Source organism: Lichenostomus cassidix, chromosome 3 (genome assembly GCF_008360975.1).
Source record: "Lichenostomus cassidix isolate B80296 chromosome 3, HeHo_3.0, whole genome shotgun sequence".
Taxonomy (NCBI): Eukaryota; Metazoa; Chordata; class Aves; order Passeriformes; family Meliphagidae; genus Lichenostomus; species Lichenostomus cassidix.
The window spans coordinates 44031043-44051930 of NC_139483.1; the positions used below are offsets into that span (position 1 = coordinate 44031043).

Consider the following 20888-nt stretch of genomic DNA (forward strand, 5'->3'; position numbering starts at 1 on the left):
TGATATTAGGCCCAATGCTGTTTAATATCTTTAGTGCATTTTCCAACATGGTAATCTATGTGATTCCATGAAGTAAAATTTCTTCTATTGCTTTAATCACACAAGTTAAGTTTGAGATTTGAGTTAATGAAAAGTATGTAGCAGTTCATGTTGTCCTTGAGATGAGATTTTAATGACTATTTTTATTCTTTCTGTTTAAGCATGCGACCCAACATCTTCTTGGGGATTAGTGAAGGCTCTGCCCAATACAGAAAATGGTACTATGAACTTATGGTGGACCATCTAGAACCCTTTGTGACTGCAGAATCAACTCATCTACGAGTGGGCTGGGCTTCAACAGAAGGCTACTCACCCTATCCAGGGGGCGGAGCAGAATGGGGAGGAAACGGTGTTGGTGATGATTTATATTCCTATGGCTTTGATGGTCTACATCTGTGGTCAGGTATTCTCTTGGGTATTTTGTTGTTGTTTATTTTTTTATTAACATTATAGTTCTGTTTGCAATCCCAGTGACTTCGTTTTCAACAGCAGCAAAGTGAATCAAGTTTTTTCAGCTGACACTAGGAACATAAAGAAACAGCACCCTATATCAGAATATGATTTAAACTGACATTGTGTATTGAAAAAATTGATGCACGACAAGCAGTCATCTGGATTTTTAATTCCTATATGGCAGTGTAAGAACAATCTGAGAGATTTAATTCACAGGACTCACCGTTTTTTGTTTTGGTTTTTTTCAAGCCAGATTTTTAAATTGGTCCTTAGAAGTTCAGAGGTACTTTAGAGGTGACGAAGATTTTTAAATATGTTTTTTTGTCATGCATTTTAAAACAAGATATTATTTCTGTAGGGATGTTTTATCTTCATGCGTTAAGACTGACTAATTATTGCAAAACTTGCAGAATCATATTCCTAGCGTTTGCTCAGGTATTCATTTTTAAAATGTTTTTGGTTTACTTTGGATCTATTTGTTAGCAGTAATTTATGCATGCAGATTCTAGTGTTAGAGAAAACTGAACAGAGTACCTAAAGGATTTTTATTTATTGTTGATTCCACATATATCTTACTCTCTCTTCAAATTGCATTATCTCAGTAAAATCAGGATAATGATAGCTTATTCTCTTTTTCTTAATCTTTTCTTCGTATGATTTAACTTTTGTGAAAAGATTCCCAGATATCTTAGATATTCGAATGGGTAGTCCTACAGTTGGACAGTCCTGAACTTGAAAGGAGATTCTACTGTGATTTCACATTGCTGAGAAATTTTCTTTTCATTTTTGAGAGATTATTGGGCAGTGGTGAACTATAGAACTGCCTAGAAACTGGGAAAGGCTCATTGGATTGGCAATTTTTTCCACTATAAAAATATGAACAGGTTTTCTAAAGCACTTTAGCAAACAAGAGTGACAATTTAGTGAGTCAGCTGCATCATCCAAAGTTTTTGAAGTTTTGAGGTGTTGTGGCTTGATACTTGGAAAAGAATACAGTTTTACATTTCAAAAGAACTTTCCAATCAAAATAGCAATGGATTTTATTAATAAATAATAGCATATCAACTGGAGTGGCATCTTAGGAAAGAAGCTGCTACTTTGTCTCCCATGTATAGTGAAAATTACTTTGGAACAATGATACATAATTAATGGTATCATTAAAAGTGTCGTGACTGAGTTTGACAGATAAAGTGTTCTCGCAGAAGAAACAGAAAATAATGAGCTAACCAAGATAGCTTTTGTACTTAAGGTCACTTTTAGGGAGGAAACAAAAGATTACTGAAAATCAAAATTATTTTCCTACCCACTGGAAACTTTTCCATCAGAAACATAGCAACACAACAAATGAACAATTGTTTGTGCTTCTCAAGTAAATCTATCGAAAAAAAATCAGACCACCTTTCTATCTCATGAGTTTTGTATCTGTTGTGGATGCAGCTGTTAGGGTTGTAAAGACTTGTGTCTTTTTTCTTCACAGACATTATTGTGTAACATGTACCTCTCAAACATGGAAGAACTTTAAGTAGCTGCATATTGAAAATCACAGCCTTTCTTTTGCTTCCACAATCACAGGCTGCATCTTGATAAGTCTGTTGGTATTTTAAGAGTAACCTTCTTAGCATGAAACATTTACTGTATTAATGAATAGCAACAGTAATTTCTGTCCACAAGTTTCTGTTCTGGACCAAGCCTGTATGAGAATCACATATAATTTACTCTTGGTTCTTCAGTCCTGAGATGACTTACATTTTGTGGAGAAGTGGAACTCATAGGTCTTTAAAGCCTAGGGACAGAAAAGGCATTTGGATTATTTGATCTACTGTGTATTCATCATTGATCAGTAAATATTTCTGTTAGCAGTCAGCCTTGCATTGATCTCCATAACCTATATTTGCCTAAAATTTAGTGTCCAAACAGGCATCTGGTCTCAAGTAGTATGCTTTAAGGAGATGAAATATTCACTCTTCATTGGGAGGTCTTTTGGAGTTTAGTTATCCCTGCCAATAAACAATTGCCCCTTTCTGTGATTTATTTTAAACTAACTCTCAGCTGTGATATTTTCCTCTGATGGTATCGCAAAGTCATTTAACATGTATACAGTTTTGGAAGTGTTGGTATCTTATTCTTCCTTGGGGGTGGGGGTGATAAGTGTATGAAAATTCACTTGTAGAAAAATTCTTGGGATTTTACTATTTTTGCTTCTGTTAAAAACATATGCCATCAGCTTCTTTTTGGATACGTAGTGCTATTTAAGTCCTTCGTGTTTACAAAAGTTGGACACCACAGTTAAAAAGTTAGTTCTCTGTTCTCAGTGTGCATCATGGTGTATCTCTTACAGACAGTGCATAAGTTATTTTTTGAAAACATGTGCAGAGATGTTTTCATACAGCTGCCATGGTTTCCAATAATTTTGTACTGCAGATGGCAGTAAATCTCAGACACAATCACTTTCTATTTCTGAATTCTATAGCTTATTTCTCTTGGGAAGCAAGTGTGCTTGTGTAAATATAATTTGATGTAAGATAGACTAATGCTTTAGAATTCATAAAAAACATTAAAAATACATATATTACTGAATATATGTGGTTTGAAAAAGCAGCTGTCTTTCTATATGGCTGAAAAAATGCTGGTTTGCAGTTTAATTGTGAAACTGAGTAGTATCATCTCATACAAGTTTTCGAGAGTATCATGGTGTGGCCATTAACAGGGAGTACCTACTTTTCCATAAATAATTCAAAGTGAGATCATTTTCTTTGTCTAAATAATGAAGCATTTTTTAGAAAAGTATACTAGGTTTCACTGTAATTACTAATGGCTGTTTTCAGTTTGCACTTCTCTAATGTAAGGAATAAAATGTAGTTTTCTTGGTTTTGGTTATTTACATTGATATCAGTAATTATTTTCACTTCCATTAATGTAATTGGCTTTTATTATTTATGATTGAAATAGCTGTGTTGATATGACTGTATGCTGCTATTCACTATATTGCAAGCTTAAAATCAGGTCTTGGATGTCATGGGTTAGATATTTGTGTATCAATGTGTTTGTGCTCTACAGCAATGTTTTCCTCTTTTTTTAGATGTTTTTCTCTATTCTTTGTTGTGAAAACTTGTGCAGTTTTCCTAAGTTTCACTAAATGTGTCTCTGTTACCTCCATAGGTTGTGTGGCACGAACAGTAAATTCTCCCAACCAACATCTATTGAGAACTGATGATGTTATTAGCTGCTGTTTGGACCTTAGTGCCCCCAGCATCTCTTTCCGAATAAACGGTCAGCCGGTTCAAGGAATGTTTGAAAACTTCAACATAGATGGCCTCTTCTTCCCAGTTGTCAGCTTCTCTGCAGGAATAAAGTTAGCATCCTATGGGGTTGCTTTTTTGGTTTGTTTTTTTTTTTTTCCCCAGTCTCCTTATTTTTTTTCTGTATACATGGATATGCTGAATATTTCCCTGGTTGTCTGCTCTCATTTCTTTTTCTGGCATCTGCTTTTTTGGCAAAATTCCACTTCTTGGATAGTGAGAGCTACAAAGAAGTCCTGAAGACACAGTGCATCTGTTGTTTTTCAGCACACCAGTGTATTCTGGTGGTTTGCAGATATTAGAAACAGCTTCTTAATAATTTCTTCACTGACACATTGCTACACATTCACTCCAGGGCAGCATTTTGTATCAGCCTTTGATATTAAAATTATATTTTCCCTAATTCACCTGTTATGAGGTAGTAACTACTATTTTAAGAGGCATTATCTGCATTTACCTTAAGAAATGATGGTCATACACATCCTTTTCAGCAGCATGAGTTAATATGAATTCAGTCTCTATTCTGGTTGCTGTATTGGTTTTCTATAAATTTCCAAGTCACACTTGAGGTGCCAGGCTTCTGCTTCCATGTATTGAGCAGTTTGAGACTATGATAATAAAAAAAGATTGTGTGGAGCTCCAGCAGGGGGACCAACTTTATCAGGACCGGCAAAGGTGAAGGCTGAAAGCTGATTTCTGTTGGAGGCAGAGCAATGCTCTGTGAGGGATCATTCAAAGCATGCTTCAGAAGTGAAGAGCTTTCACACTGAGCACACACCTACCTCTTATTCCAGATGCAAAATACACTTCTTAAGACTTTCATAGTACAGGAGATAGAAGGTGGCAAAACTATAGATCTGCATACAAAATGCAAGACTCTAAACCAGCATGCTTTATTTCTGTTATCAGAGAAATTATTGGCAGATATTTGTGTGCTGCATGCGGTTTTTTGAGCGCTTTCTGGTATAGCATTAACAAAACTCTTGTAAGATCCTCAGTGAACAGAAAATAATTCTTCTGATTTAAGGCTAGATTTTTGGATGTTTTTAATTCTGTCTGGATGGCAATGTTCTAAGAAGGTTTTTCAGTATGATGTCATTGGTGTATCATGTTGGTATTATGTCATTGCTACACCATTATTGATTGAATTTTTCAGTAACAAAAGGCCATGACAAATTCACTATTTTGTCATGAATAAGAGTGCTTTCCTCTGGGTTTCTACTAATATGACAAAAGTTTTAGGGAAAGAAATACAGGAATTTTTTTAATGTGTCCTAAGGATTTACTGTTTTATGAGAGAAAAGAAAGAACCACGGGGTTTTTAGGTTTATTTCTCAGATGAAATTGAATGGAGACTTGTCCTCAATGGAAAGAGTTCTGAGGTGCTTGATTGATTACTCTGGGTTATAATCTCTACCTTTTGGGACTCAAAAGGCTGCTGCTTACTTTATATGTGTGCTAAGTAAACTGATTATTCTCTCTCTTAGAGATTATTGGTCTCATGATTTAGAATGCTTTCATTGAAGTAAAATCAACTAGAAAAAAAAATAATTTACTTTCCCCATGTTTTTTTGACCTCCTGCATCATAAACTCCAGCACCAGTTAGAGAAAGTTCAACTGTAAACAACGCAAAGAAGCTGCAATATTGATTTTTTTTTCTTTTTTTCTTTTTTTAAAAATTAACGTTTAATATTCATTAGTCTTAGAGACTGCTTAAGCTTGACACCAAAAGTGTCTTGGTTATCTAAAGTAATTCTGATATCTGCAGGGTACGTTTCTTGCTTGGAGGTCGCCATGGAGAGTTCAAGTTCCTTCCTCCACCTGGATATGCTCCTTGCTTTGAAGCTGTCCTACCAAAAGAGAAGCTGAAGGTGGAGCACAGCCGAGAGTACAAACAAGATCGTAGCTATACAAGAGACCTGCTGGGTCCCACTGTCTCTCTGTCACAAGCAGCTTTCACTCCAGTTCCTGTAGATACTAGCCAGGTATGGAAACGGAAAGATTGCTTTTTAAACACACACATATTATAGCCCTGTGTTGCTTCACATTTGATTGAATTTGCACCTTGTCCCAAACTCATTTTTTCTTGGGATCTCTTGAGAGATCTGGTTTGTGCAAAGTGAAAGTTTGGGTGGCATGTCAAGCAACTTATTTGTAATAGCCTTTTCCTCTCTTATCTCTGCTCTCTTCTCTCTTTAGATTGTTTTGCCTCCCCACCTGGAAAGGATTAGAGAAAAATTAGCAGAGAACATCCATGAACTTTGGGTTATGAATAAGATTGAACTTGGCTGGCAGTATGGACCAGTATGTACCTTCCAGCTTAATTTTCTGTTAATTGCCTAGTACAATTCTTTGTATTGGTTTCAATGTACTAATGAGACTGCATTTTTCATCATCCCCTCAAAATTAGTAAGATTTTAAACACCTTCCCACCAAAAGTATGTCGAAACCAACAGCACTGGAGCATTTCTGAATAAAAACTCTGATATTAAAGCTATTTGGTGCTGAAATTTTCAGTCTAACTGTTAGCACAGAAAGGACATACTGAGTTTTTCCCCTCCTATTTGTTCTTGGAGCAAGGTGTTCAATTGACTGGTGGAGTAAGCAAATGAAAACAGTTATTCTTGGTTCTCTTTACATGTGCTGACTGACTTAATTCTTTTAGAAGTCCTAAATAAGGATTGCCTATGGGAAATTCCATTAAATCTGCTTTTTGCTTTCCTTTCCTCCCCTTCTTCGGTCTCATGTCTGTATTAGGTAACTCTACATAACTATTTTCTTATCTCTTTCCTACTTTTCGTGGAGTAGAAAAAACATTTTAAGGTCAATCAGTAAAAAATTATACGTTTGTTATTTGTATCCCAAATGCTGTTTAGGTACTAGATATAAGTGTAAAAACGTGTCTGTATTCTATTTTTGTTACTGAAAAGATTTTGGTCTTCTGAGGTGTTCAGGTTACAAATTTAAGGTAATTGGGCATATTTGGTGTAGCATACAGCAGTACCTAAAAATTTATGATTAACCAAGAAGACCTCTAGATTTTGTTGTTGTTAATTTCCCCACCAAATCAAATGCAAAACCTCAGTTAAATTAACGTGTCAAAACATTTTAATTGTGGTGTAATTATACCAGCTGTGAAGCAATCTGCAGGAACTCTTGGTGTACCATTATGGATCATCGAGAGTCTAATTGTACAGTTGAACACTATTTAAACCATATATAATAAGTATCAAGTTAAGCAGCGATAGACATAGTTAAGTTCAAAATGAAAATAGGTGTTAAATCATTTAAATTACCTTAGCTTTCTTGATCTGGCTTTAGTGAGTTGTGGTAGAATGTGCTGACATTGGGATCGTAACAAAATGTATGTGTATTTTCTGGAGGCTGATTTCTTAATCATTCTGGTTTCTCACAGATGATTTTACCATTTCTTGGCCCTGCACAGCACCATTCCCAAGAGTCACTTTACCAACTCTTGGCCCGGCACAGCACCATTCCCAAGAGTCACACTATGTGCCCAAGGGTATTGTCCAAACACTTCTGGGACTCTGTCCAGCTCGGTGCTGTGATCACTTCCCTAGGGAACCTGTGCCAGTGCCCAGCCACCCTCTGGGGAAGAACCTTGTCCTGATATACAATCTAAACCTCCCCAGCACAACTTCAGGCAATTCTCACAGGTTCTGTCACTGGTCACCAGAGAGAAGAGGTCAGTGTTTGCCCCTCTGCTTCCCCTCATGAGAAACGTCTCCTCTCCTCCAGGCTGAACAGACCAAGTGCCCTCAGCTTCTCCTCATATGGCTTCCCCTCAAGGCCCTTCACCATCTTCTGACCCTCCTTTGGACACTCTCTGACAGCTTTATATCTTTCTTACATTCTGACATCCAAAATCGCACTCGAGGTGAGGCTGCCCTAATGCAGAGCAGAGCAGAGCAGAGCAGGACAATCCCCTCCCTTGCCTGGCTGGTGGTGCTGTGCCTGATGCACCCCAGGACATGCTTGGCCCTCCTGGCTGCCAGGGCACTGCTGGCTCATGTTCAACTTGCCATGGACCAGGATGCCCAGGTCCCTTTCCACAGCACTGCTGTCCAGCCTCTCATTCCCTGGTCTGTCTGTACATCCAGGGTTGCCCCATCCCAGACCTGCAATTTGTCAAGGTCTCTCTGCAGGGCCTCCCTGCCCTCCAGGGAGTCAGCAGCTCCTCCCAGTTTGCTATCATCTGGATTTAAGCCACTGTTGCCCATTCTAGTTACCTGAATTCGTGCACCACAGTTACTGAGTACTGGGGAAAGGCATGGCCCATAAATTAGCTTATTTAGATGCACACAAATCCTCTAATGTTAATTTGTCTTTTCAGTTCAGAGAAACCTTTGTTATATGTAGTAGATAGTGGTGTTTTTTAGCCAAGTCTAAAAGTTTAAAGGCTAATATACAGGTTATTTACATGACCCTCCAGATTATTAAAAAAATCTCTTGTAGCATTTTATATTCCTCCTACATATCTGCTTCATCAAATCTGCATGAGTATCACCACCAAGATACCCACTATTGCATGTGATATTACTACTGCATTGTATGCATGTATCAAAGTAAAATAGCAAGCTAATGTAGAAAAATTATCAACTTTTTAAATTGGCTTCATTATGTCAGAATATGATTGCTATAGTAATCATCAGACACACCTTCATTCCTTTGTTTCTGTTCAGTATCACTGCACATTTGAAACTAGCCACAAAAATTAAAAATTGATGAATGTCATTGGTTCTGCCACTAATAGAATGTGTTTGCAAAGCAGTAGATTATCATATTTTGCTCAGGAAAAAAAAAGGGAATGGGAAGGCAAACCACAAATATATGTTGACTATATAATAGAATTATTATACATTGTAGCTGTAGAGCAGAAAAAGTGTCACTCAGGGAAATAAATTAATATTGGAATTCTGAGTAAAATACCTGATAGCCAAAACTTAAATTAGCTGTACACAGGTATAAACTCAGAGACTATACTCAATTTTTTAAATGCGGATTGCCACAGAACTTAGAAAGAAATCTGCAAATAAATCTTTTCAGTGCTGCTAAAAGCTATTTCTCATTGTAGCTTCTATTAATTTTGTTTAAGTAGTTTGACATTTGAATTGGCTGTATTGTCTGTCCAAAGAACATTATTCCCATCAAATGAAGATAAATACCCCTTGGAGACAGTAAATATTTTTCAATCCAAAACATAAACAAATGACTGCTGTCCAATTTGATGTAAGCACCTTATGTGCTTAGATCAAAATGCAAAAACTATGCTACTCAGAAGTATTATAGGGAAATGTATTTTATTTCATGAGATTGAATAAACTAGATTAAGTAGTAGTGTAAATATCAATGTTGAAAAAGTGTAACAATTAGGCTTCTTAACTTCAACTGTTAACATTCAGTTTTCCAGCAGAATTATCTGATTGGTCAAAAGTCAATAATGTTATTTTTCAATAACTTTTACTTTGCAACTTTAAAGGTTAATATAAATAGTGAACTTATGGTCCATCAAAGACTGACACAAAAATGTTATAATATATGGTTAAAAAAGTTGTCTCAACTGAGCAGATGTTAACACTTGCATCGGGGTCTTTTAGGTAACATTTTCAAGCTATTCATGTCCCTATCATATGTGACTTCTGAACAGTCACATTCTGCTTGTATGGTATTGCAAATAACTTAGAAACAAACATTTTCTGAATCAAGAGATGGGGAAGATTTATCTTTTCTATTGTTATTTTCATTGGGTAAGGATTTCAGTACTCTCTGTATCAACATATTTATACAAACAGGATGTAGGATTTTTCAGACATGGGGCTGAAGATGAAATAGTACTTTATCACTGTATGTCAAAACAAAATGTAGATTGCACTGTTCTTGAACTTTGCATATTTCCTGTGAACATCTGTATAATAACATGTACAAATTAGCATTTATTCCACTTGAGACATGCAAATCTGATTTATTTGCAAATGCAAATTCTGCCGTGCTTGAATACAATGTTCATGCTCTGAGAATACAGAATGCTTTCTGTTTTGAAGTATTGTCCGTTTTGAGTAATTCTAACAGGATCAGCTTTAAGTACCTTGTAGATTGGACTGGTTTTAAATTTCTTTAAGTTTTTAAGGCATGTTAAGCTTGTTTATTTACTGTTTTTTCAGGTTAGAGATGACAACAAAAGACAACACCCATGCTTAGTGGAATTCTCGAAATTGCCAGAGCAGGAAAGAAATTATAACTTGCAAATGTCACTTGAAACACTGAAGTAAGTTGCTAGAACTTTTGAAGTTTATGGTTAGAGTTTCCTAAGGAGAAGCAGTTTCCAAAATTGTAAATTGACACATGAATTAAAATTTGATGTGTAGATGAGGGTAATAATATGCAAATGAGGGAGTGAGATATATTAATGAATTATGTATTTGCAATGCAAATTACTTTGATAGTCTTTAGCTTTAGAAGCTTTAGAAGAAAAAATATTTTCTTCTTATTTGGTTTAAATCAATTTAGTTTAACGTCTTTTAATTTTCTTTATGGATAAAATACAGTTTGACACTCAATAGATTTTTATTTTTTGCATGTCACTAAATTAGGAACTTTCCTTCAAACCCCTTGCTGCTATTTCTGTGTCATCTGTGCATGTTGCCATGGAACAAGCAGTAGTAGGCATTCCCTCCTTTTGTGGATGAGTGGTTAGATGTGTGAATATCGTGGAAGCTCTCTGGCTGGAATGCTAGAAAATTTCAATGGGACATTAAAGGGTTTGTTGAAGTAATCTAGTTTTCTGGTTCACAAAAATAGAATTCTTCACCTCAGCTTTGTCAGTCAAGGAGGTATGAGTTCTTACTTTGTTGTAAATGAATTGAAAAATCTATAAGTGTAAGTAATTTCTTCCATATATAGCATTGCATATAGCCATCATGTAAAAATATTTCTCAAACTGATAAATGCTTGATAGGTGGGGTTTTCCAGTCACCTATTCTTGAAATCTATGATTTCTTTTTTTTTTCTTGCTAGAATATAGTCACTTTTTCCTGTTCAGAGAGTTTACGAAGGATGAATGTCCACATGTGATAGTACTTTTCTGTGGATATTTGTCCTATATTATTAAAATATTTGCCATGTAAACTTACAGTGGAAAATAGTGTTTACACTCAGAATAAAAGGACTTTGGGTACTCATAGAAGAAAGCTATGTAGTACATTCCTTCTGGAACTTCTTGCAGATTTTTTGGGCCAGCTTCTCTGCATTATTTACTGATCTACCATTCCCACAGTAAATAAATTACTCAGTAAAAAAACATATTTATGACCCTAAGTGCTAGACAGTTTCTGGAGGGATATTTTGCCATTTTTTAGAGGTAAAGCATTCAGAGAGAAATTGAACTGGAAGCAAGAAAATAAGTTCAAATTTTCTACAGGTAGATATTAGAATTATAAGGAAAGTTTTCAACCATTTCCTGGGAGCAGAGCAATGTACTAAGGATTCAGAATACATACTTCCTTTCTGTTTTATGAAACTACAAAAGGTGATGTCATTAACTTTCACCACAGTTGGATCTTTTCCTAGAATACTCTATATCATATGACTCAGGCAGCAGAAAAATCATGCTCTCATAATTAAATGCACACTGCCAATGTTTCACTAAGTATTGAACAAATTTAATGAGTCCTTACATGATTACTGGTTCAGGATCCAGTGCTTTTCTAATCTAACTCTGTCAAAACAAAGAAAGTAAGTTTTTGTTTTATAAACATACAATTTATGGATTACTCTTTTTTAGTAATATTATTCTTACTCTAGAAAGAGTTTTTCCATTAAGTGGATCGTGTCTGAAATATAAAGCATTCCTTCTATGTATTTCAAAGTCTGTATGCTTGCTGAGCTAAGTCTTCCTTACTTTCTTGTATTAGTCTTTGTTTTCTGAAAAATGAAGTTCTAATTTCGTAATATCGAGTTGTATTTATCATGTAGACATCTCTTGCTCAGGGACTACGAGTGTCATGCTCAGTTTATTTCTACTAGCTTGAAAATGTGGAAAAATCAGTGCATTATTCAGTTCTAGGTGATCCATAAGAGACAGCTTTAATTGTAACCTATCTTGATTATTTCAATACTAGATGTGTCTAGTCTACTAGCTGTCAACCTTGAAAGGGGGAGAAAGGGGAAGAGGGAAAGAAAATGTTATTTAAAAACTTCTAATAGTTTTCTTTACAATTTGCATCAAACTGCTTACTTGAAATAGTTGCAAGACATTGAGAATAATGCTGACCGTAATTGTGTTTTCCTTGGTGGTTTGTTGCCAGTTTTGTTGCCAGTTTTGCTGCCAGATAAGAGAGTTATAAACCAAGGAAGATCTAAATCATATTATCTGATACAAGATTTCTTTTCCATATATTGAGATCTGTGTATATTTTTCAGTATGTTTGAATACTTTATGAGCCATAAAAATTGCATACTGTATGAAATGTCAAGATGCAGGAATGAGTTGCCTCTGAAAATGTCATCGGATTAAAATATGCTTGCTCATTCTGTTTCCACACATTCTTGTATATATAGTATAGTTTGGTCTTGTATGTATTTTTTGTTGTCCTTGCTTATTATTTTGTGACTGACTTTCCCATATCTAAGTATTGACTCAGTCTTGTGTAATAATTACATGTATCATTGTGACAATGAGAGCTGCATTGAGCCACTTTTAGTTTTCTTGCTTAGGTCTGAAGTGCTTTAATGGTTTTTCAGATTCTGCCAGTACAGTCTGTCATTTTGTCCTCCAGTGGAACTATTATTTGAATTTGTTGTTTTTGCGTAGAGATAATGTAGTGTCCAAATTTGTGGCTTACATTACAAGAAAATTGGGGTTACCAGAGGTTAGCTCCTCTGTAATGCATTTCACTATTAGCTCTGTACTCCTACTTATGCTGGTGATATCTGCATAGGAGTCATGTACTATTTATGCCAGTTGAAATTTAGCTGCATGGAGTATTCTTAGCAGATAGTGTGTTTTGGAGAAGGTGGCCACTGGATATTAGTTTCCTCATTCCTGATTTCACTGTCTAATTTTAAATCAGGGTTCACAGCCCATAAGAGTAGGACTTACATCATGTAGCTACCACTAAAAATATGCTGTAAGAATCTCCTTGAAACTCACAATTCATCTGCAAAGAGAAATAATATTGGAAGAGTATTTATGCTCCCATTTTTTTTCCCCCTGCTCCAGTCAGTTCAAGAGCAGTACATAGAGTTAAAGCAGGACTAGAAAATATTGTTTTACCTAGTGGAAAAAATAAATAAAAACCTTGTTTGACACCTTTCTTCCACTTTGGGAAAATTTGGAATGGAGTCCAAGGTGTTTACACCTGTGATTTCTTCCGTAGTCAGTTTCTATCAAAGATATGGTTATCCTCAGGTTTTGAGAAAATTCTCGTCTGACTCCAAAGTTAAGTCTCTGACTTTTGTCTAGCATTTCTATTAATTTCAATGTCAATATTTTAGTAATGCACCTAGACTGAAGAGAGACTTTATAACCCAACATTGAATATTAATGCAGGAACAAAAATTTGATAACTTGCAGATCAAGTCCTGGAGATGAATGAGACTTAAAATTTGTGCTGCTGAACATGTGATTTTAAGGAAAGGAATAAGTCTGAAGTAATCACAAACCCAATTAATACTGTCAATGTTGTTTTAAGGTTATGTCGAGTGTTTGTTTTCTGAAATGACCTGCATTTTGCAGTCAGGCCACAATGACCTGTTTCATTGGCTCTGTAAAACCTTATACCTAAGGCTTGTGGTAGGTACATGAGATGCTGTCGTGAATAGGCTTGAATAAGATGGCAGTTTTGGCCTAATGCTTATCATGCTGCTGTCCTCTCTTCAGTGGTGAGTCCTAAAAAAAATACAGATCCAACTAAATTCTCTAAATAATAGCCTCTTCAAAAAGAAGACACATTCTAAGGATAACAAGTGACATTTTATGTCTTTTCTCTTTTCATTGGATTTGATGTAAGTAATATAACATAAAATGATCTGGATATGAAGCAGTCTGAATGAGTATGTAAGTTATATGAATAAGTATATAAAGCAGAAATAATATTTCAAGGGCAGGGAATCTTCAAACTGATATCTCATAGATGAAATAGACTATATGATAGTTCCATTTTGCAGTACCTTACTCGTGTTTTTATTAAAATTTTTAGGAATGTCTTGTGACATTTTCCTAACACTATCAGAAAGCTAATTACATGTACAAAAAAGCTGGTGTTGATCTTTCCATATTTTATTGCAGTAATTTTAATAGGTCTCATTTGTTTTATAGCACTGTTTTTATTCACAGCAGGAACTCTAAATATAGAAACAATGTCAGTAATTAATCTCTGATCTCTGTGCCCTAGAACCCTGCTGGCCTTAGGCTGCCATGTTGGAATTGCTGATGAACGCGCTGAAGAAAAAGTGAAAAAAATGAAACTTCCAAAGAAGTAAGTTGAAATTCAAATGTGACTTCTTCTCAGGCAATGTCAATTAAGTGAACTCTGTTTTAACAATCTGATATTTACATTGCTAGTTTTATTCTTGGGCATGCATGTATGCACATGAATTTTCAAGAATATTCAGAAAGTTTTGCGCCTCCATCCATAGGTTTTCTTCCACATATTTGTCACCTGATGTGTAGACAAACTGTCGGGGTTTTGTGCTTCATTGAAATGTCTGACATTCATTGTTTCATGTTTCTTTTATATATGGTGTGTACTACAGAGACTTCTTAAAGAATTTTTACAGTAAATTTATCAATGTATTTTACTATGCTGCAGATATTTAAAGGTAACCCTTTTAAAAGTCCTCAAGTGGCCATGACTTGAGGTGTAGAGAGCTGGTACAATCACCTGACTTTCTTCCCAAGAGATACATTGGCAGCAGAATTGATAGGATGGGGCTCAGCCTGGTATGGTATAGTGGCCTCTACTACCAGAGCTCTGAAACCAGCTTTCATGGCCCAGCCAAGATGCCCTGGCTTCTTAGCACCAGTGCACCTCCACACAGTTTGGGAATGAAGAATTTGGCAACTTGAACATACAGTTCAGAAAATGGAACTATAGTTTCATATGCCTATATTACAGCCCCACTGCCCAACGTCCACTTGAGCCCATGGGATGAAGGAGGATTATATAATATGTCAGAACCAGAGAGATAAAGGTCACAGTTTTATTGGGAGACAACTTCTATAGGGTCTGTTATTCCTGAATTTAAATTAGCAATTTAGTTTCCTTGGTTATGGCTGGTAACTGCTGGTAGCTGAGCTCCTGCCACCAGTCGGAACTCACTGCTCTTTGCAGGAATGTGCTCTGTGCAGAAATAGTGGTTTTTCTGCTGTTGCATATCTCCATTATTCACAGCAATCCTTCACTGGCCCATACCTTAGTGTTACATGCAGACCCTAAGGCCAGTGTGGTTGCCTCCAGCCCATGGTTAACTACAGCATGCCTTCTTTCTTCCTTTCATGAGCCAAAAGCATGTGCCTCATTCTGGCAAGGTTCCTGCAGGCTTCTGTGTAATACTTTACTGCAAGGTAGCTGTAAGAACCTGGACCCTCAAGTCTTTGATATCTACCACACTGCACAGATTTACATACCATTGATATCACAGTTCCAGAATCCCTGATGTGGTGACTTTGCCAGAATGAATGGGAATAAAAGCAAGGTATTGATTTAAGTTCCCCCAAACTGTTCTTCAGTTTTGGTATTCCAAAATAACTGTATATCTCTCAAAGGAGAAGAGATATCTAGGGCCTTCTGTACTTTTGTTCTGAATTTCCTGGGCAGAAATATATACACATTTGCAAGATTATTCAAGTGCATCAAATTTCCTGCTTTTGAAAGACTGCAGCTAAATCTGAAGTGTGAAGAAATTATACTTCCCAATATAAGAAGACCAATAATGTTGAGTCTATTTAATGTCATTAGCAGTCAAAACTTCAGAAAACTGAAGTCATACATACATAGTCAGAATTTTGATACCTCACATATAATGGGTTGAAAAAACTAGCAGAAAGGAAAGGAAAACTTTGTGGCAATATTCTCAAAAGCTCGTGCAGGGGAGCGTGACAGGAGAGAGCACAGTAATTGCCAACCTGACAAGTGTGCTAATTTCATATGTTTCACTGTTTCCATTACTGTCTTGTTTTACTCACTGAAGTGACTTCACATACCTGAGGAGAATTAACTGTGAGGGCAGTTAACTCCAGTGTGGGCTTTCTGTAATAGAAAAATGCAGATTGGGAGCTATGTGGATGGCTGATTTTGGAATGATGTTCTTGAATTGTTGTTTTCAAACTTAAACATTTTCTTTTTACTGTGTTTCTTTTGAAGGAAGATCCAACCTCATATTTATAGGTGGTAATCCTGCTTAAATACTTGGTTGTTTTAAATTTCTGTTTTCAACAAATAATTTGTTTAGATGTGTTTTAAGATGCTTGTCACAGAAGATAATTAATTTGGATTTGTAAAGTATTTTAATGTTTACGAATATAAATAGGGATAAATAGTACTTCATTTGATGGGTTTCTCTTTGTCAGTACAAACAAAGAAAACACAAGAAAATAACAAAATTGTTTAGAAAATAATTGGACAATTATTTAAACTAGCCATTCTTTATACACCCCAGGGTGTATAATTTCTATGAGAGAATGTTATTGTTTATTTTCCAGATTCCTTTTGTTCAGCCACAGTAGTGCTTTGTATGCTGGAAAAGAAATAGAGTCATAGAATCATTTAGGTTGGAAAAGACCTTTAAGATCATGAGGTCTGTACTCAGAGATATTCAGGGTACATCCATCCACCAGCTCCAGCCTGTTTTTTATTGGGGCCACAGGGAAGCCCTAGCTCTGTCACCTGGAGAGCCTCTGCTCCCTCCACATTCCTAGCCCTGCTGTCTGCAGACTGTTTTTCACACTTTTTTTCCCTCTCACTCCTCTCCGCCAGTGAAGCACTTTGCCTTTTCTTAAAAATATTTTTCCTGAGGCATCTCCAGCGTGGCTGAGGAACTCAGTTTTGGCCAGCAGTGAGTGCCGTCTGGGGCCAGCTGGAACCAACTGTGTCAGGTCACAGAGGCTGCCTTGTGGGCACAGACACCCTGTACAGTCCCTGTCTGTCTTCCCCCACACTCTTCCTGCTCCTCTTTCACTGTGTGTTCCCTCATCAGATGATGTAAGGGGAGCCGTGTCCCACCACCATGGTGGTGCCACAAAATGTTGTAGGTTTCCATTGTAAATTTAGTAAGTCCTGTTGTGCTGCATCCATGACCATGTGCTTCATTTCCTTTATTGAAGGTCTGTTCATAAGTAGGAGATTTTTGTATTTAGTTGGAAGGGAACAACTTCATAAAAGTAGCATTCCTAGGAGTGCTAAAATAAGTGAGGAAGCTGCCTTTCTCTTATGCAGTCATGCTTAAATTTTAAACGTTTGCTTCTATGATTTGAAGGATAGTTAAGGTGTGAATTATTATGATGACAGACTTTTAAGGTGGGTTTCATAACTAGTCTTGAGAAAGCCATTTGACCTGGTCTGTCTCTTAACATCCCTCTATGTACTAGGAAAAATGTATTTTTCTGTTTCAGTAGGAAGTGGATAGAATTTAATGAGTATTGTGATCTGCTCAGAGGTAGTAATAATAGTGTTGATATAAGCATTTAGATAAACATCTTAATCTACTACTTTGAATATGTGGCATTACTAAAATACTTTAAAAACATTTTTAGTTCAGACCATTTTGGGTAGCTTTCATTATCAGTTCATCCAATCAAGATGCAATTAGCTTGTAATAGAATCAAAATAAAAAACAAATCAGAAACCAAATGTATATTATTATTGTTTATGTTCAAAGGCATATATCACATTTGTATAGATATGTTGCATAGATGTTATATATACTGCATAGATGTTATTTCTTTCCTTTAGTGGTTTCTATTAATTCTTTTCTTGCTGCAAAGTAACTGCAAGTTCTCTTTCTTTCAACAGCTATCAGCTGTTGAGTGGATATAAGCCAGCACCCATGGATCTGAGTTTTATCAAGCTGACCCCCTCTCAAGAAGCTATGGTGGATAAACTAGCAGAGAATGCTCACAATGTGTGGGCAAGGGACCGTATAAGGCAAGGCTGGACATATGGCATCCAGCAGGTAAGTGCCAACTTCAGACACTTAAAACAGCACTTATCTATTGAGATATTTCACAGTTAAGAGGAAACAATGGTGATACACAATCAGGAAGAAACAGCCAATGAATGCAAGTCTGTCAGTCAAAGAAAAGAAAAATACATAATAAAAGCAATCCTCCTGAATAGCAGTATGAGACTCTTTTACAAGCATTAAAAAACTTGGTGGTATATTCTTGTATGCTATCTATATCTCAGGGTGAGAAAACTGCATGCAGGAAGCTAATGTGCTCCAGTATTTTAGGAAATGTAAACATTGACTTGCACTAGGGGAATCATTTAAATGTTTGCAGTTCTGGGAATGGAATAATTTTGTTTATCCAGGAAAATCAGAGTGTAAACTTCTAGTAATAACTTTGCTAATGTTATATTTCTGGCAGAAGTCATGTTTAGCTGAGTATAGTTAAGTCAATCTCAGGTTCCTGTCCTACTTTTGTTTTTCTGTTTCAGTAAATAGCAATATTATTTTGTAGTTATCACAATGTGTTACAAGGGAGGCGAGTAAGAATAAAGCATGGTGGATTATTAAAAGCAAAACTCAGATTGCTTGGTTTCTTAAAAAAATCCCCAAAATCAGCCAATTGGGTATATAATGAGCCTAACAGTATTTTTCAAGATAGCTACTACATCAGTTTTCCCTTAAGATTTTCTATTATTTTTGTGATTATGAATTTTATGTACAGAAAGGTCTCTTCACTTGCGTTAATAATTTTGTAGTAGCATTTCACAGTGAAATTGTAGGAAAATTCACCCCTTGGGGATAAAAATGAGTTTTCATTGGTTTGTGGTGAGCACAAAAGATCATTATTTTTGCAAAAATGAGGAACAGCTGTTTTGTAGGTACAGAGACTTTTCTTCCTACAAACAGTCGTTTTGTTTTTGACAAAAATTTGAGTTATACATTTCACTGCTGCATATGTCAATTTTGTTTATTACAGGACCAAAATTAATTCTATTTGCAAAACCTTTTTATAAAATAAAAAATTAATATGGTTTTATATATATTAAGGACTTAACTTCACCTCATCGCATACAAATATGCTTATGTGACAAAATATGTTCTGCATATTTTCATTTCAACATAGTTCATTATATAATCTTACTATGAAGCTGTCATTGTGTTACTTCGTAAGCTACTTAGGCAATCTGTGTTCTGTATTTGGGTCTAGGCAGACAGTGAGCTAATCCTTCTGTTTGCAGACTGGAATATACATATTCCATACTAGAAAAACACTGAAGATAACTCAGTGTTTTTGCAAACTCCCTGCTTACCACAGGATTAAGTTTTCCCATAATACTGCACCTTTAAGTAAGAGAAAGTGGCTCTTTGAAGTGCTGTTAACATTTCTGATGGAATATGAATCATGAGAAGTGTTGGCAGTGATGATTTTCTATTGTCAGGTTGGGGGAGGGGATAAATTTATTTTGAATTCACTATTTCAATCCTGTGGTTATGGAGGTTGTGCACAATTTCTAGAATGGAAAAATGTATGCTCAAAAGAAATATTTCTGGTATATTAAAGAATCCACGCAATAATTTATACCATGTCTCCCATATTTTTATTCTTCCAGAAGCCAATCATTTTCAATGCAGGGCCTTGCCAATTGGGAGCTTTGAAATGAATGGAAGTTGAGAAATAGTTACAACTTTGATATCAACTTGTCACAGCCCCAAATTAAATTCGGTTTTGCAACAGAATTTATTGGTTAAGATCAAGTTAAAAAGTTTCTGGAATCAAATGCATTTCTCAGCTAATTATGTTTCTAACTAGCACTGGGAAAATTTAATCCCATGACTCATATGTAGTGAATAAAGTTTCTTAGATCTTGAAGACAATCTAACCTACCCTTTGTGTCTGTGCATCTTTGAAAAAAACCCACAAATAATTTTGTCACATTTACTGGAGTGAATTTGCAGCTAAATTGCATGTCTTCTGAATTCGTGAGGTATTAAGTAGAAAAGTCAGTTAAATGATAATGTCAGTCTTTCCCAGTGTTACCGGTTTGGGAGTGATACGTAAAAGGTGTAATGGGAGTGGGTGGCAGTGAAAAAAATTTCTCCTTTATGTCTACGCAATACGTTTATTATACACTGTCATTATGTATGTTTTGGTGTGCCTGTTGATATAGAAGGTTCTGCATTTGAAGAGGTGTGATGTGATAGTCATAAATCATTCGTTTTATTATGGTTCCCAAAAGGCAGTGGAGTTGCTCCAGGCAACAACTTGGGTTTAAAAACAAAAATCCCTAAAAGCCCAAAAACATTGATCAAACAAATCTAGTAGAGGATATAACCTAAACTTAAACACTTCAGAATCATGAAGTCTGTCTTATGTTCTCAGTGCTGGGCCTAGGGAAAGAGACTAAACTTACTATTGAGCCTAAAATGTTGTAGCCCTGTGAGGAGACATTTTTGAGGCTCACAGGGAGAGAGAAAAATTGAGACAAGAGGACTGATCTACTCATGGAACACTTCTCTCTGTTTTATCTACTGACTCCTAAAATGCTTTCCTGCTGTCACTTTCCTGAGGGAAACTCTTGGAACTCTTGGCCTCGGAACTCTGGCCTTCCCTAGGCTCCCTTCCTAATAAATTTCCTGCTCACTGGATGACAAAGTTCAAACATGAAAATTAACTCTGTGCTCCCTTATTAAAATTTATAATCTGGTGTGAAAAAGCTCATGGAAAATAGAGGTTTAGTTTCAAACTCCTTACTCTTGTAATTACTGAATTGTGAGTTACTAATTTTTCAAGAGTTTTTTAAAAATTTACTTCACAACCTCAAAGATGTCTGACTGGACAAATAGGATTTAGGTATCTAAATCCATTCTGATGGCCAAGGACAAGATTTTGTATAAAAAGGTTGTCAGAA

The 20888-nt window shown here is 35.9% G+C and overlaps 1 protein-coding gene across 12 annotated transcripts in view; it reads left to right on the plus strand.

Annotated features, from left to right (window-relative positions):
• RYR2 (ryanodine receptor 2) overlaps positions 1 to 20888 on the plus strand; it is a 383225-nt gene that overhangs the window by 209613 nt on the left and 152724 nt on the right. For all 12 annotated transcript variants that reach the window (XM_085055535.1, XM_085055538.1, XM_085055530.1 and 9 more), the window contains 7 exons: positions 201 to 442; positions 3652 to 3844; positions 5561 to 5777; positions 5992 to 6096; positions 9975 to 10078; positions 14205 to 14288; positions 17823 to 17982. In XM_085055535.1, coding sequence (XP_084911661.1) covers positions 201 to 442; positions 3652 to 3844; positions 5561 to 5777; positions 5992 to 6096; positions 9975 to 10078; positions 14205 to 14288; positions 17823 to 17982 — 1105 coding nt within the window. The remainder of the gene's footprint in view (positions 1 to 200; positions 443 to 3651; positions 3845 to 5560; positions 5778 to 5991; positions 6097 to 9974; positions 10079 to 14204; positions 14289 to 17822; positions 17983 to 20888) is intronic.